General features: G+C 36.0%; 1 protein-coding gene across 5 annotated transcripts in view; it reads right to left on the bottom strand.

The window, feature by feature from the left end:
- Positions 1–400: 400 nt before the first annotated feature.
- uchl3 (ubiquitin carboxyl-terminal esterase L3 (ubiquitin thiolesterase)) overlaps positions 401–18,567 on the bottom strand; it is a 74,461-nt gene continuing 56,294 nt past the window's right edge. For all 5 annotated transcript variants that reach the window (XM_039745349.1, XM_039745348.1, XM_039745347.1 and 2 more), the window contains 3 exons: positions 7,348–7,423; positions 5,466–5,524; positions 401–937 (listed from right to left, as the gene is read on the bottom strand). In XM_039745349.1, the coding sequence (XP_039601283.1) occupies positions 854–937; positions 5,466–5,524; positions 7,348–7,423 (219 nt within the window). In that variant the 3' untranslated portion in view covers positions 401–853. The remainder of the gene's footprint in view (positions 938–5,465; positions 5,525–7,347; positions 7,424–18,567) is intronic.

Genomic DNA, 18,567 nt, shown 5'->3' with positions numbered 1-18,567 from the left:
ACGGTTAAATGATGATTCAAGACTGTTCCTATGTAAGTGTGGGTGTGGGCACGAGTGGGCCAAGAAATGGACTAGTGCTTAACAAAGTGCTGACTTCTTCCTTACACTCAATGTTGACAGGATAGGATTAACCCTCAGCCATGCATTAAGTGAGTTTAAGAATGTCACGTTTATTAACATTACATGTGATTTTTCAATTGCGTTATTTTTGTGTCAAACAGACACTAAACAGGCAAAGTACCTGATCACACTTGCTGTTTGATCAATTGCTTGTTTTGAACCATTGACAAAGCAATTCTAATTCATCAAAAGTGTTATGCATTTCATTTAAGAAAGAAAGATCGTTACATAACAGAAATAAATGACAAATCTTTACACAGCAGAGCAGGCCATACAACAATAAAAACCTTAAATCAGTTTATTTTTGAAGCATCAAAGCTGCATATATGGAATATACACTGCAAATTTCCATTACATGTATGAAATGGTGGAAGTACACCGGGCTAAATGAATAAATCAATAGAATAAATCAATATTAACATTGTTAAATTTCATTTTATTGGGATGGAGAACATTGCATATAACCAAAATGTAAAATATTAGTTGACACATTTTTACCCTACATTATTATTCTAATCATGTCATGGCTTTATAACTAGGAAATTCATATATTTGCTTCAATAATATTCTTATTGTTTTAAAGAAATGTTTTTGGTTTGGACATATTTATCAAAATGTGTCCTTTTAAATCAAACCTGATATTTGTAAACATGTTATTCGAAAACTGTCAGCATCTAAGAACACTTGGCAGCACTTTAAGTGTTTTTGAAATTGCTCTGTTACAGCAGGAGCATTATACTTTGGAAAAAGCCACAACAGTAAATCTTAGCTCTTCAGGGTCACGAGCCATAAACTTCTTGCATACTTCAGCAGCATCCTATGAAATTCATTGGGGGATAAAAATGAATAGGAAACCATTAGATACATTTTATAAAATCTGTTTTTAATTTGACAAATCTATTTATAAAAATTATAGACACCTGTTAACATAAATTTCTAAGTTTTTTGATTAGAGAAAAAACAAACAAAAACACACTGGTGGTAAATGTTAAACAAACCCCAAATGATATCCAACTCCCATCCACATCCCAAATCTATTACAAAATGAGTTTCTAAAATTGACAAGATTTTTAACTCCTAATCATCCACCCCAAACAAGCAGCACGAACGCCACATTAAATACTACATTAAAACTACTGCTGCACTAAATTACAAATAAATTCCAAAAAAGATTTAATGAAATTAAAGTGCATGTGACTGAAGTGCAAGGAATTCCTGCATATACAGCTGTTGTCAGAACTATTAGCAATATTACATTTTGGGTATATTATGTACAATATCTTTACTAGTAAATGAAAATTTACCACTTTTGAATCATCAGAATATTGTAATAGAATGTCTAAATTTTACAGCAAAAAGATATCTGTTTAACTTGTAAGTAGTTTTAATTTTTACAGTAGAAATATTTCAAGTACGATTTAAATACCAGGTTGCACAACACTTGGCAATGATGACAACCTCCAAACATTTAATGTAGAAATTTACAAGTTTCTTGTACCTGTATGCTGGTAGTTTCTCCAACCTTTCAATTTTCATTTGATCCAGCTCTTGAATGTTTGCAGGATTCAATTTACCAATAAAAGATCTCAGCTCTTCACAAAGGTTTTCAGTTGGACTGAGATTAGGACTGATGGTCAGCCAGTTAAAGTAGTCTAATTTTGTTTCCTTTTTTATTTATTTTTTGGGTCAATGCTCTACTGGAAGACACCATGGTCTTTAACCTCTGCCTAATTTTCCAATATTGGCTACCACATTCTGCCCTAATCCTCTGTTTTCATAACTCTCTTAATACATTCAATGCCTCCAGTACCAGAGGCAATAAAACAGTCCCAAAACATTGTGCAACCTCTACCAGTAGGTATTATGTTCTTTTCTTTATAAGCTTCATTTCATCGCCAAAAAACAAACTGCTGGTCTTTACTGCCAAAGAGATTAATTTGGTCTATACAACATTTTCCCACAATGATTTTGCTTTCAGTCGGTTGATCTGTATAAAGATCAATCTTGCATTTTCATGTTTGTCTTTCAACAGTGGGGACTTCATTGGCATTCGCCTATCATGCCCTTCTGTTTAGTGTGTGGAATATGGTGCGGACTGAAAACATTATTTCAGATAAGCTTTAAGCTCTTTGGATGTTTTGTGTGTGTTTTTTCAATAGTTATACCAAGCTTTACAGGCTTCTTTGATTCAATTTTCATTTTCCCCATCACATCCTGGGAGGTTGTTGATGATTCCACAATGCTGTGAATGGACAGCTTATTTTCTTGATTTTGAAGTGTTCTTACTGAAATGTGTACTTGGCAATATCAGTTTACCGTTCCACAGAATATTCAGAGGCAAGGCTTATTTATTTTTTCTTCTTCAACTTATTTTTATGTTATTACAATTCCACAATGTCACATTGTTTTGTTCATCGGCATTGCTAAGGTGTGTCTGTTGGTTGCTAGGGGATGCAGTTCCACTTGTCATTTTGTCCAACATAATCAATGCAACAGTTAAAACACTGGCAAGGACACTCCACACTAACTGTGATTTGGACAATTTCCTAAAACTCAAAACCTTACTTCATGTTGTGGTGAGACAAGTTAAGGGGGTGTATATTGTTTTAATGGTTTATCTCTTAAATAGCTTTTGTAACTCAGGTTGGTGCGGGCTGCGCACATGCAGACATTCACTAATACTGATAAATGTTTATTGGTTGACAGCCATGTGGCAATTGGGAGGCACCAACTGAATGTGAAGTTAGACTGTATGGGAGTGAATTTAGGGCAGATGGTTGGTTGATTAGTAAGTATGGAGCACAGCAAAAGTGAATGCAAGCTCAAGAAAGTAAATGAAAGGAAGTGGACTTGGGAGGCATCTGTCATGCTGAACAGTTTGTGGAGAGCAGGATGGTGGGCTGGGTGAGTGCTCCACAAGGTGGATGCGCTCACATCAGCTGAATAGCTGAACACTGGAGTCGGTGAGATGAAGGGATGCCATGGGAGCAGACTGAAAACAGAGTTTTGACAAAGCAACATCCAGGTAAGGGCATTGAGCCGTGGAAGCTGTGGTGACTGGTGGAAGTGGCAATTCCATTAACTTTATTTACCAAATGAAGTCTCACGGTGATCAAGAGACGTGGCATAAAGGAGGGGTGTCCAAGTCCAGTCCTGGAGGGCTGCAGGTTTTCATTCTTCTTCTTCATTAGTGACCCTTTTTTCTGCTAATTACTTCTTTTAATTAACTTTACTCCGGCCCTTTAGTTGTTTGTTTTTACTTAATTAGCAGCCAAACAATAACGAGACATAAAACGAGTCGCCACATGACCAGCTCACCTGTACCCATCACACAATATCTGAATATAAAGAAAGGTGAAGGTCTCAGTAAGTCTGATCTCTCAGGTCACCAAAACATTTTGACGGAACAAAAACAGAAAATCAGCAGTTTTGGAAACGTCTGCTGTGGCAGAATGAGAGCAGCAAGCCATGAAATTAAATAACGGGCTTAATTAACAGCAAGAATCAGCTTCTCATTAAGAGATTAGTTGGAGTGAAATTGGTTGGAGTTTGAAGCCCCAGTTTAGCTGATCATCTGTTGGCTCGTTTCACATCTCATTTCTGTTTTGCTGCAATTTAATAAAGAAAAGTATCAATTCAGAGGACTAAATCCTTCTAACAGGGCTATTAGAATAATGAGAAAAAAGTGAATTAGCAGTGAAAACTGGTCACTGATTAGGAAAAGGGTGAGCATGAAAACCTGTAGCCACTGCGGCCCTCCAGGCTTGGAGTTTGACACCCGTGGCATACAGGCAGAATGTGGCTGGTTGCTTCAGGGGGGACAAGAACGAAGAAAAAGCAGGAAGGCACAACACTGATTTTAACTCTCCACTTTGGATCTTACCATATTTATTGGACTATTTAAGCTCCTGGAGACACAAATTTTATTTTATGGCACAATTTTATGGAGTAAAATATTTCTTTATTTCTTTCTTTATTGACTTTTTCAGTAATGAACCTGTTTTGGTATTTTGACCATGACTTATTTTCCAGTATTTAAAATGTATTCGTTTTGTGCTGCTCTGAATCCTGACGTACATATGAGCAACCTTTTTAACAAATTTCAAACTATTGAAGTAGGAAGGCCAAAGTCTTTGAAAATGCCATTTTTATGTTTTGTGATAAATGTTTTCCAGACATCTCTCTTGTTTTTGAGATTGTCAAATAGGAAAAGGGAATGAAAGTGACATTTTTAAAGTATTAATGGTTAATTAATGTGATATAAGGACTGGCAAATTTATCACAGGTAAATGTAATTTTACTGCAATAAAAATCTAATTCTTCAACTCAAAAAGGTGACTAATTATGTCATGGCAACTTGTCAGCTTATATACTATTATTTTTATATCAAATATATATCTCTATTATAAAAAAAAAAATCTTGGAAGGAGATGCGAGTTTCTCAGAGAGACAGCAGCTGACCGAGCAAAGAGGAGATTTATAAATATAAATATGTATAAAAAAATTATTTGTTTCCCATTGTATCACCGTTTAAGAGGGGGTTTCGGAGGAGCAACTTCGTCTTCTTGGGGTGCGTTGAACCTCCCTCTTCACAACGCGAGCGCCAGAGACACGAAGTGGGTGGTGCCTAGTGCAGGTCGGGTTGGTGAGCAAAGCCCTCTGCTAATATATATACATACATACATACACACACACACATAAACACACTAAAAAACATGCGCACATACACAGTATACGTAGGCCAAAGTTGTTTTACTGCCCACTTTTTTCAGGAAATATTATATATGACATACTTTACTTAAAGTGCCAATAATTTAGGATGACAGCCTTATCAACGACCTTGATAATTCAAGTAACTGATTTGATTTTCAATGTAAATAAGTGATTATAGATTGATTTACTACATTAAATTGTTAAAACAAATTTATGTTCCCCATGTAGATGGAATTTAGGTATTCTAATACAATATCAAATACTGAAAAAAATCCACAAGATAGACTATGTTTGGATAAAGTAAACAAGTTGCATTATTAAAACTAAAACCGTTTTCACTTTTATCTAAGACATAAAAGCACACATTTTAATCACAAGCAACATAATGGCATTACAATTCTGCACTTGTCTGAATTGTTCAATTTATTAGACATTATACTTCATTAATAACTATGCCTAATAAATACCTTATAAAATTACTCAGACTCACAGACTATAAATAAATATAAAAAAAAAAAAATGATAAATAGTGGCCAAGTCTGTTTTCCAGTTTCACGTAAATTTTGATTTTTATTCCAGCTTTTCAGCAATAAAATCTTATTTACAGTTAATAAATAAATAAATAAAAATACCTGCAAAAATGTATCTTCAGTGGTATTTCCATGAACTATTGGGAATGGTCTACTTCCATCTGTTTAAGAATTTAGAAGATTACAAGGGCTTAATTTAGAACTTAGTATCTAAAATAAGTGCAAAAAAAACTTTTAAAATATCCCCAATTTTCAAAGGAAGTCACATTATGACTATTTTAGCAACAACCAGCAATGACCAGGAAACCCACTCATACAATTTCCATAAAAAAGTAAACGGATATACAGCACAAACTTCACCTCCAAGTATACCCCACCTCCACTATTTAAAACTATTATTTTCAGACTTAAGAGTTTAATAGCTTGCAAACCTAATCTTCCACACAGAGCATACTTTATGGATTGCAACAGAAGGTAGCCCTGTTTAGACACATAAATGAAATGCCAAGATTAACCCATTGTTCAAAATTACAAGCTACTATTTGAATCGTAAATAGAAAGAATAAAGGAATTGAATGCTCTATATGGCATGTTTCATAACAGATCCATCACAGCTTTTCCAGTCCTCAATAGGTCTCTAAATGTGATAATACTCCAGATGAACACAAATCAGCCCAGAAAGTTCCATATTAATTCACTCACTGTGACCAGAATAAAATCAAATCTTTGCCCAAGTACTGCAAGGCATAAGCCATTGGGCCCTATTACTAAATGTTATCTGCAATAAATGGATTAAAATTAATTCATACAAAAAGGACAAGTGTGTATGCAAGCAATATTTTAGTAAGATAATGCAGGAATAAACTTCCATAAAAACCAAATGTCACTAATATCACTGATATGTTGGACTACAGCAATCAGTGTAGTCCAAGGGCTCTTTCCAATTTGGCTTTAGGGTGAAGTCAACTGTGGTACTCTGGCTAGATAAAGACCTGTAAATATACATGGTCTTGTACTTTCACAGACTTCTGACTATAATAACTTTTTTGCCTAATTCAATATCATCAGAAAGTCTGAGTACAGCATGATTTTAGATAAATAAAGGAGCAGAGCTTTTCAACCATAATAAGCAGCATATGGGACAGTAACTACTGTTACCTACTTTGCCATTCTCTACTTAATACATCATTTTGCAAGCTGCTGTCAATCTCCTATATATCTGGTCATAACAGCTAGTTCACATGTTTCTATTTACTTGGATTCCAATTAACAAAGTGTAGAGCTCTATGTTATTCATTCTAGTTCCACTATCTCATCTGGATAATGTCTGGAATTGCTGCATACTTCAAACAAGGTTAACCAAGAACATTTTTGCTTTTAGGAAGAAAATGAACATATTTTAAAACAAACTCACAGATCCACCTTCTATGACACTACAAGCCATAGCTTCTAAGTGTCAGAATTACTAAGGACTAATGCCATTTTGCTTTTATATTCAGTGTATGCATTTCTATACCAATTTACTAAGGCCAATTATTGCTGAATTGCTACAGAGAGGAGTTTTCCTTCTGGACTTATCTAAACATCCCATGTATTTTTCCCCCTAGAAAATCCCTTCTTTACACATTTTGTTTTGCAAAATAAAAAACATTCTATACATACAGCAGTCTGGCCTACTTAGCCTCATTCTGGTGAGAGGACAAAAGTGCTCTCTTATTTACATGTGTTGTATCCAATTTATTTAATCAATTTTAACATATATTTTGGATATAGATAGGTGCACCCCATTATTAGTTTGGAAAAATACATATTCAAGTCATTAGTCACATTTACTTCAAATGGTCTAATAAATTATTTTGACTTGTTACGGAAAACCTAACAGTATGTAGTAGTACATTAGATTTTATTTCCATGCTAAACATTTATACTCTATTATATATACTTTACTTATTTGATATGTTTTCTGAAAAAGGGTAATACTCACCTAATTCATATAAGCATCCACTCACATTTACAATTGCAATGAAACGAAGGTCTACTTTTTCATCTACACTTGGTGCCTAAAAATGAAACCACATAATCTACAAATCACAACTTCTCATTAAACTTGTCAAAACTACTGAAAGGCTAAACTTCATGGTTATTCTGAATATTATTATGCTTTATTAAATGTAAATCTATGAAGCAAATTAAACATATTCTAAAATATCTAAATCAGCATCCACTGTAGCCAAGAGGTTTAGCAGCTTCACTACCAACTACACAATTACTAGCCATAAATTACTGTATGAACTAGAAAAAAAAAACCAAGACTACTCTGCCTTTGGTTGAAAATGTAAAAATATGGAAACAACTGTACTAAACACCTGCAATCTATAGTTAAAAAAGATAGATAGAGAAATAGATATTGTGAAACAAGCATTATGATTGTGTCTACTTTGTGACAAATTTTAAAGAACACAACTGATTTGAACATATACAGTATACTACAACTACAACCAGTAATCCACATTATCGACAATAATCGATTAAAAAAAGTTGGCAACAATCACTTTCAGCGATTAGTTGATTACATCATTAGGCTTAATATGTTGCTGTGTGCAATTGTTTCTCTACTTTTCTCAGTTGTGAATGCATTTTTTAAAAAGACAAACAGTAAGCAAGTGGCAGAAAAAAAAAACAGTGCAACTGAAGACTTTCAAGGTTTGGGAAAATTTTACTCTGAATGCAGAAAAAAAGGTTTTGAGTTGCAGAATGTGTAGATCTGACTTCATACGGCATGAGAGCACATCGGAGATGCAAAAACATTTGAACAGGAAACATACCGTTACAGGCTCTATGGAGCAAGACTTGCCTTCATCCCAGTATGTTGAATGTCACTTCTGTATGAGGGGCCAAAACTGGCCATAAATCATATATTCTTGTATGAAAACTATTGGTTTACATGTGAACACTATTGGTTTATGAATAATTACTATCGGTTTGCATGCATACTTAATTGGTTTGCGTGTGAAAATTACTGGTTTCATTCATGTGAACTATATTGATTCGTGTCCGTACATTATCGGTTTGTGCGTGAACTATATCGTTTGTATATGCATAGCACTGGTTTGCATATGAACTATATTGATTTGCATGTGTATATCACTGGTTCCAGTATATTTGTTGTTGGTTTGTGGCAGAGGCCGTGGTCACTCTGCTAAATTATGGTGCTGCATTACACGCTTGCATTCACGTGTAACGCTAGCTTGTTTGTCCTTACAAAAATGGCTGCGAAGAAACTTAAATACCAGTCCAAGAAGAAAACTTTTTTCAGTCTAGTGTGCAAAGGAAATCAGCAAGAGTGCAGCAGTGAATCCCACTGCATGTCAATCCAAGTCAAAGGTAAGAGCGGGGTGGAAAAGTGAAAGTTCTATACCAGTTGGCTATCGGACTTCAACTGGCTTTTATACAGTCTGGAGAAAGACATGATAATTTGCAAGTGCTGCTGCAGCAAGCCTGGTTTAGCCAATAAACAGATCTTGTGGCAGAATCACACAGTTTCAAATGTGAAAATCTATCAGCATACTCCCGATAGCAAATGAGCAACAGTGTGTTGGCTGAAAGAATCTGTGGTGGTAAAAAAGTTGAATGGTGATGCAAAAAAATTAATTTTCAATTGAAATAAACTCAGCAAAAAAAAAAAACCTTAATTTATAAATTACTTGTTTCATTCTGAAGTGTCTGCTTAGTGTGATTCTGCGTACATCACCCAAATTGTTTAATTAATTTATTGAAAACAGTTGTGTGTGTGTGTGTGTGTGTGCGCACACTGCACAACCAGAGCCAGAAGTGCTAATAAGTATTTCATTTCTATTTATTACTATTTATTTTCAATGTAGGCGGTCTGGTGGAACAGTGGGTAATGCTGCTGCCTCACAGTTAGGAGACCCAGGTTCGCTTCTTGGGTCCTTCCTGCATGGAGTTTGCATGTTCTCCCCATGTCTCCATGGGATTCCTCCGGGTGCTCTGGTTTCCTCCCACAGTCCAAAGACATGCAGGTTAGGTGCATTGGCGATTCTATATTGTCCCTAGTGTGTGCTTGGGGTGCGTGTGTGTGTGTGTGTGTGTGTGCGCGCCCTGCAGTGGGCTGATGCCCTGCCCGGGGTTTGTTTCCTGCCTTGCGCCCTGTGTTGGCTGGGATTGGCTCCAACAGACCCCTGTGACCCTTTAGTTTGGATATAGCGGGTTGGATAATGGATGGATTGATGGATTTTCAATGTATTGTTGTATAAAACCTATGTTTTGTTTAAAATATCTACGTGTAGTAATTTAAAAAAAATAATTTCTGAAAATTTTGTTCAACTCTGTTTATTTGGTGAAAAGTTGCATTTCATGAACTTTGTGTTTAATTTCAAATGAATTTTTTAATCAATCCAACTAATCAATTCACTGACAAAATAATCACCAGATTAAATCGATTACCAAAATAATAGTTGCAGCTCTACTATATACATATATAATTTAAAAAAATGTATGCATGTATAACCCCCCCAACAAAAAGTACATCTATCCAAACACATGGACTTGTGCTTCACACATTTATACTGTACTTTTTGTACTTCAAATATGAGGAAAAAATAACAGCTGTTTTTGATGAAAGAATTTAGTATGTCCCATCTCTAATTGGACTAAAAGTACAGTTTGAGGTTTTTCTGAAATTGAGTCTATAAATAAAACCTGAAACGGCACACTAAATTATGGGCTTCTATGTCAGGAGTCTATAATGTTCATTTTTCTGTTCTGCACAACAAATGTCAATGTTGGTTATTACATCAGATATTAATAAACAAAATCAGAAAGTATGTGGGCCAAATTACTTTAAGAAAAGTTAAAATTATAGATGGCAATCAATATGCTGTCGAAGCTTCACTATTTACAAAATGCAACAACAGAAAAAGACATGTTCCAGTTCCAGCTTCAAAACATACAAAGACAAATAACAGATAAGATCTTTTATAAAAAAAAGTTTAATTTTAATTAGTCTTTGTGCACATGTTGTTCGAAATACAGTATCCACCATTATACCAACATTGACTGAAAATGCATACACTATCAGATAAAATAACTCAATGCAGAGATACAAAGCAATAATTAACAGTTTTCTTTGGACATTTTAGTATACTTTAGACATTGAGATACATGTGACACTCAATTTGAAGTTCTACTCAATGGCCAAAGGAAAAAATAAATAAAAGCAATAAAGGCCCAATTAAAAAAAAAAAACACAACACAATGGAACTGCCAAAAACCTAACTACTTTAGTCATTTGGATGAGGATTCTTACAAATGCCAGAACCTGGGGTATTTGAAATATTTTTGGTTATTGGTTTCAGTGGTGCAGAACATATTCTGATAATTAGCTTACAGGCATACTACAATCTAAGCTTTCTTAAAGAGCTAGTAAAACTGAATGAGTCTGAAATAGAATAAAAAGCTGAACACACACACATATATATATATATATATATATATATATATATATATATATATATATATATATATATATATATTTTTTTTAAGCAAAAAACACACATACAAAAGGGATAAAAAAAATGACAAATCCTTTTATTACAACAAAAGAAACAAAGAATAGGGAATCTGCTTAACCACAAAAAATACAGCTGAAGGTTGCAAGATTAAATAGTACTTATTTTATTCAGAACTCTGCCATTGCAAGTCCCAAGACTGAATGCAAAAGGTAGGGGGCTAGTAATCTGGTGCTCTAAAAACCTCCACTGCTAGAGAAATGATGACCATTTTTTCAGCTGCATTCTATGAGAGTGGGTTGGATTCTACAAATCACAGTGTCGAAGCAAACAAGGAATGTAGTCCAACACCTGAAGTACGATTTGATTTTTATCCACAAAAACAATTACTTGTATTGGTACTTAGAATGTTTGAAAGCTATTCCAAGTTAGGTGCGTCGCAAAGCTGTTCCAGGAGTTCAGTGGATATCAATTGGATGTCTAAGACAATAGAGAAGTTTGTTGGACCGTCACTGGCTGAATTAACAATGAAGGCAAGTCTATCTTGTTTTCTGGACACATGGAACATCACGAATGTGGAGTCGGGATCATACTGAACAAGCAAGTAGGCAATGACCTTGTTTGATGGAAGGCAGAGAATTATTATTGTATGTTTTCTGACCAGTCATACCCTGGTTACAATTGTCCAAGTGTACGCACCAACTGACAGTACCAAAGTTGCTGAAAAGGATAATTGCTACGGCCAACTCCAAAATACCCTCAATAAGACCATTCAACACAGCCTCAAGATTATTCTGGTTGACTTCAACATGCAATTAGGCAGGGATCATCGCAGATTTGAGTGGACTTTTGGCCCACTTATATCATCCGATCGTCTAAATGATAATGTCAGGTGTTTGGCCTCACCACTTATTTCCAGCATTACCATATTCATAAAAAGACATGGCAATCCGTGGATGGCATTACATTCAACAACACTGACCATGTCTGCATCAGCCGTTAGTGGAAGACATCTCTTTGTTGTGCCCAGATATTCTGGGTGGCGGATGTTGGCTCAGATCATCATCTAGTCTGGACGAATTTCAGGCTCAAGTTGAAAGATGACTTGTGGCCATGCAACTATACTCCATTGTGATACTCAAAGACACTACCACCACAAACATCTTTACTGTTGAGTTAGAAAATAGGTTTTAAATGTTTGCTGAATTATCCAATGTCGAAGAGAACTGGACAGCGGTTAAAAATCACCATATGGGACTGTTCAGAGAAAGTCACATGACACCAGTGTGGCAAGCAGAAGGAACAGTGGATTCAAGGTCGTTCATGTGAACTTATTGATGAAAGTAGATTGTAACAAAGGCAAGATCAAGCAGAGGCCAGCAACCTGCAATATGTCAAATTGTCAAGTCAAAAGATCATGCTGACACAATAAGAAAGATTGGCTCCAATGGAAAGTGGTAGAAGCCCAAGACACCACAGATCATTGAGATTCTTTATAGGATCATCAGCAAGTTGACCGGTGCATGATCCAATTCAAATGTTCCAATTAAAAATAGAAATGGCAAGCTTCTGCTACCCCAGGCCAAAAAGGATGAATGGTGGATTGAACACTTCAAGATCCTCCTTAACCAGCCTAGTCCAACCTACTATGTACACCTTTGACAAGGAACAACCACTGGCTGGGTTCATCAACATTGGTGAAATTACAGTTGAATAAATGATGGTAGCCATCAAGAGTCTATGGAAAAAATGTCAGGTCTTGACAAACTCTAGCAGAGTTCCTGAAGGTTGGTGATCAGCCTTTGGTTGAATAGCTGATCTGGCTTTTCAACAACTCTTGGTGGCTGGAAAAATTCCCCAAAGACTGGAGAAAAGGCACAATCATCTGACTTCCAAAGAAAGGCAACATCTTTGCACAAACTGAAGCAACTACAAGAAAGCAACTACTTTCTTCAGTACCTGGTAAGACCTTTTGTGCAGTCCTACTTTGACGACTCTGCAGCGACATCAATCAACATTTCGGGAGGAGCAAGCAGGATTCAGAAGTGATCGATCATGCTGCAACCAGATATTTGCGCCATATAATATTATTGAACAATGTTTTGAATACTGGCATTCGCTCTCCATTAACTTCATTGATTTCAAAAAAGCCTTTGACAGCAACCATCAAGACTTACTGCGGGCAATCCTTTGTATCTATTGCGTGCTGCAAAACTTTGTCATCATTTTTAAGAATCTTTTCCTTAACTCATCAACCTTAACTCCTGCTATGTCAGAACCGAAACGGGACTCACGGCTTTCTTCAAGATTACCTCCAGCACCAGACAGGGCTGCATCCCCTTGCCAATATCTTCCTTATTGCTCTGGACTTTATCATGAGGAAGGCAATGGCATAAATCAGAGCAGGCATCTGATCACGATCACCTGATCTAGACTTCACAGATGATATTGTGCTATTGGCTAAGGATGACGGTGGAGTCCAGAACACTACAATAAAGCTCAACCAGGAAGCAAACAGGATCAGTTTGCAAATTAGCTACAGCAAGTCAAAGCTCGTGAGGATCGAACATCCTGGTGCACGAGGGAATATCACCATTTGCGCCACACAATTGGAGATGGTTGACAAATTTATTTATCTAGGAAGCACTGTCTGCACTGACGGTGACACCATGACTGACATCTGAGGCTTTCTTTATCTGGAAGACCTTGACCATATTCCACCACTTCCAATGCATCTAGATGTTAGCCTCAAGATCAAGCTCTAATTGTAAGCCTCCATCATTGTCCCGACAGCAATCTATGCATGTAAGACTTGAAAGATGTTAGCCAGCATCATCAAGAATATAAACGTATTCCACCATTGCCGTCTGTGACAGATCCTCAAGATTCGTTATACCGAATGGGTGACCAATTAGGGAGTTGTACAGAGGAGTGGATCAACTAGTCTTCATGTCATTGTTGCATGGCATTGAAACAGATTATCTGGCCATATTTGTTGTGTGCACCAACACCACATACCCTGAATAGTCATGCACTGTCCCCCACAAGGGCTAAATAGGCAAGGGGACAACCTCTAAATACCTGGTGGCAAACTTTCAAAAGTGACCTCAAACTAATCAATGTGTCTTGGGAAGAAGCTGAAATGCTTGCTGAAGTGCACCGGTGGACAGTGGTGGAGTGACCTCATTGCCCAGTGTGTTTAACAGCACAAAAGAAATTAAGTCTAATTATTTTACTCATAATTACAGCACTCCATTACATAATCTTCACATTTTGGAAAATGATTTAGAATGGAACTCAGCATGAAAGGAATTATAAGATGAGCATTATGTGACTACTTAGTTACAGCATTGGCTCACAATAATATGAATTACTCCTTTTTATACATGGTACCATTACATCTTTCTCCTCTTACATGTTATAATGTTTACTAAGAAAGGCACTATGTAGATTTAACATTAATTATCCTATTACTCATCTGTAAATGTCACAACAACATTGCTTACAAAAAATAAATAAGGTTTTGTAGTTTGTGTAGGCTACAGAACGAGTCACTGGACTTTAAAGTGTAAGTTTAAACTTCAACAGTGTTCAGTCTCTGCTACAGAGTTATTATTTTCCTCTGAGCATACTTGTAATATATATAAGAACAATACAAAAATATTATAGGTTTACAGTTGTAAATTGTCTTGGGATTGTGCTCAATACAAAAAATAATAAAGGGCATTCGTTTTCATGAGCCTGGAGTAGTCCTGAATTTCAAAGACTAGCAGTCTGAAAAACTGCAGAATCAATTCTGCTGTCATTCTTTTGTAACATTTGGTAGCTAGTTTGGAAGGGATAGTAACCAAATACATTTATTTATTATGAATTCCACCATTTCTAAGATGAGGGGCGGGTGTTGTTGGTAATTAAATTCACTGAACACACAATTATTAAAGATGACTACATATACTTTACTATGTAAAGTAAATCAAATTAAATTAAGTGTTGGGCATAAGCAATTGTGACATTTGGGTGTTGCCTCAATTTGTAAATCGAGCATTAAATTCACATTATAAAATCAATGTTTATCATGCTCAATAATTGGGGCTGTGTTGTTCATAAAAGATACTGTAGGACTGCATGTAATTTGCAAATATTCATAGGTAATAGTTTTCCTACTGTACTGTTCATTTTTCCTATTAGTCTCACTTGTTTTTTGTTATTTCAGGATTGAGGGCTGAAATTTCAATCCAAAAAATAGTGTTGCATTGCTCCCCCCCACCCCCATCAAAATTTATGAAAAATAACAATCTAAATGTGCTGAACAGAACAGAAGACTATGAATCTTTTGTTGGCGTGCAAAAGAAAAAACACATGTGCACGTTAGCAAGATTGTAAGGTGAAAAAAAATGTCACTATTACATTCATATTCTTTATGCCAAAAAAGAATTTAAAAAGGCAACGGCTCCAAAAAAATCAGATTTCCTTTCAGAGGATAGGCTAGAACACAGTTTTCACCTTATGCGGTGCATAGGGTGAAAATAAACACATTGCTCATAATCCATTCAGAAGAAGAATATTAGGCACATAAACATTTCATTCTGGTAACTGTGTTGTACAGACTACTTAATGCATTTTTCTACATGTATTTTAAAAAGAGTCAAATAGAAAAACTAAGTAATGGATTGTGCAATAGATATTTTGATTTGTACTCCGCGCAACTGGTAAGTTTATTTGATGGTTCTGCCAGCTGTATTAGCATAATATGCACACATACTTTTGCATTTTCAACTTCACCCACACGAATAGATAGACACAATCCTACATCTTTTAGGATAATAAAGGATGTGCAACACATACATGTGGTTGTTTTTTTTTTTTTTAAATTCTCCAACTAATTCTACCTTTATTGTACTGTATACTTTTTAAAGTGTATTTTAATGGATATTTATCCAAATGCAATACTTGCTGATTTATGAATTAACAATTTCATTCATCTTTAATTTGTTTATTAAAGAAATGTCACAATCTCCAAATTAAGTTGATGTCTGGATATTGACAGGTTGTACAAAAATTCCACCGTTCCTTTCTTTCAATTATTCTGAAATAAACTGTGTTTCAGATAAAGTTTTTCTATTAGACATATAGTCCGCTCTGAAAGTACTGGAATGGCAAGGCCAATTCATTTGCTTTTGCTCTACACTGTGTAAACATTTGGGTTTGATATCAATGAATTTCAGACAAGAGTTCAGCATTTCAGCTTTTACCTACTAGTATTAACTAGACGTTGTAGCAAATTACCCACTTTTTTAGGCAAGTAAATTATTAGGAACATGTGACTGACAGGTGTCCTTTGATACCCAGGTGTGTCCTGTTGGATTGATTGTTTAGACAGTGAAATAGCTCTGAATGTGAACACTTGGTTTTAGCCTTGGGTTTCACATTTGAATACTGTATTTGTTGTTACACGGGACAAACCAACATGACCAGAGAGCAGTCTATGGGAGAAAAGTATGCCATTTTGAAACTAAGGAAAGCGGTAAAATAAGTTGGAGGCATTGCACAAACATTGGACACAGTCAGTACAACAATTTGGAATGTTCTGGAAACAAAAAAAAAAAATAACCACCAACAGATATTGAACAGGTCAGCCAAGGTAAACAACAGCGGCAGTAGTTGACAGAAACACTGCAAGAGCTGTGACGTAAAATGCCAGCACAACAGTCAGTGACATTACCAACAACCTCCACAGGTATCACAATCCACAGTTCAAAGTAGACTTGAAATACAGAAACAAGTGGGACATACCACTCAGATCAGTAATAGGAGCTGGAAAGTCAGATTCAAATTTGCAAAAACGTACAGAGATAAGCCACAAAAGTTCGGGAACAAAATTTTATGGACTGACGAGACCAAGGTTAACCTCTACCAAAGTAATGGAATGGCCAAAGTGTGAAAGAAGACAGGATCTGCTCTTGATTTAAAACATACAAGCTCATCCGCAAATATTGTGGAGTTAGTGTAATGGCTTATACTTAGATACCTGCTTCTGAATCAGGCTCACTAATCTTTAGTAATGACATAGCTCAGGATTGTAGCAGCAGAATGAATTCAAAAGACTATAGAAACGTTCTGACTGCCAATTTATAGAGAAATGCATCCAAACTAGTCGGGAGGAACTTCATCATGCAGCAAAACAATAATCCTAAACACACTGACAAGTCAACAAAGGTGTTAAGTGTTTCTAGACTTGGCAACTTCCCTAGATTTTAGAGTTTATTCATAGAGGGATTTTGGTAGAGTGACTAATCCAAAGACAACTGAATACTGTCCTACCTTTTCTGCATTTAGATATTTTTTTGGTGATATCATAATGTCTTTCCCTAGAGTTGGTATGCAGACAGCTTAGTCCTACTTTTAAGTTCCAAAGTTAGTCCAGCACTTTTGAATATAAACTAGACTAAGTCAGATGTGAAAATTGCCCAGAGTGTTCAGACTGCATACCCTGTTTACCCTGCTTTAATTTGGTTTACTCAAGGATTTGATTTTGATTACCTTGCATATAAACATTTCCTTGTTACTTTTTCCTATGTGCAACTTCAATGTGAAAAAATATTTATTAATGCAAAATTGGGTAAATAATTTTTTATTGCACTGTTGCCTGATCTAACTATTTTTCTAATTTTAGTTCCTCATGTCTTTTCAAGACGATTAGTAAAAGTAAGAATCAGTGGGCTTAACTAATTTTTGGATGAACTAAAAACCAAAGTGAGTACTGCAACATCTCATATAGCAGCCAAAGGCACCAACCAAAAATGGAACATTTGGCAATTCTATAAATAATTAAATTCGAAAATGCTCAATCTATACTAATAAAAGGCAAAGCCCTCACTCACTCACTCACTCATCACTAATTCTCCATCTTCCCGTGTAGGTAGAAGGCTGAAATTTGGCAGGCTCATTCCTTACAGCTTACTTACAAAAGTTGGGCAGGTTTCATTTCGAAATTCTACGCCTAATGGTCATAACTGGAAGGTATTTTTCTCCATTAACTGTAATGGAGTTGAGCTGGAAGGGCGGAGTTTCGTGTGACATCATCACGCCTCCCGTAATCCGTGAACTGATTGTCAACGCAGTGCGTAGAAAACCAGGAAGACCTCCAAAAAGCGCTTAAGAAAACATGCATTATATAATTGAGAACGCAGCGAAAAACAATAAGAAGCGAGCGAGTGACATATACTACCATATTCATGAGTGTTGCTGCCTCGGAAAGAAAGCAAGGTGTAAACCTAAACTTTAAATTAAGTTCATAGACAGGCTACCGCTGGCGTTTCACATGCCCACAGGTAATGCGGGATACAAGTTTAATGAGAGGACGCAGGATATAAACGAGAGTTTTGATCACTTTGTAACTAAGTTAAAATTGTAGGTGAAGGGGTGTGCTTATGCAAATTCGAGACTGTGTTTGTGGGGATTGACAGTTAAGGCGGGTGGGGGAGTCACGTCATCATCTCCCCTCCCATTCATCTAATTTCGGTCTGAGCTGAGCTCCGCGGCTAATGCCGTCTTCCGAAGCAACTTTGTCAGACTGCCACCAAATACTCACAGAAAAATCCACAAGTTAATACACACGCTGTCTCTATAGAGTTTCTCCACACTGAATCCTCCAGGCACTACTTACAAAAGGTCAC

The sequence above is a fragment of the Polypterus senegalus genome, chromosome 2 (genome assembly GCF_016835505.1).
Source record: "Polypterus senegalus isolate Bchr_013 chromosome 2, ASM1683550v1, whole genome shotgun sequence".
NCBI classification, from domain to species: domain Eukaryota; kingdom Metazoa; phylum Chordata; class Cladistia; order Polypteriformes; family Polypteridae; genus Polypterus; species Polypterus senegalus.
The sequence above is the reverse complement of the archived record's forward strand: the minus strand, read 5'-3'. Positions and strand labels throughout refer to the sequence as shown.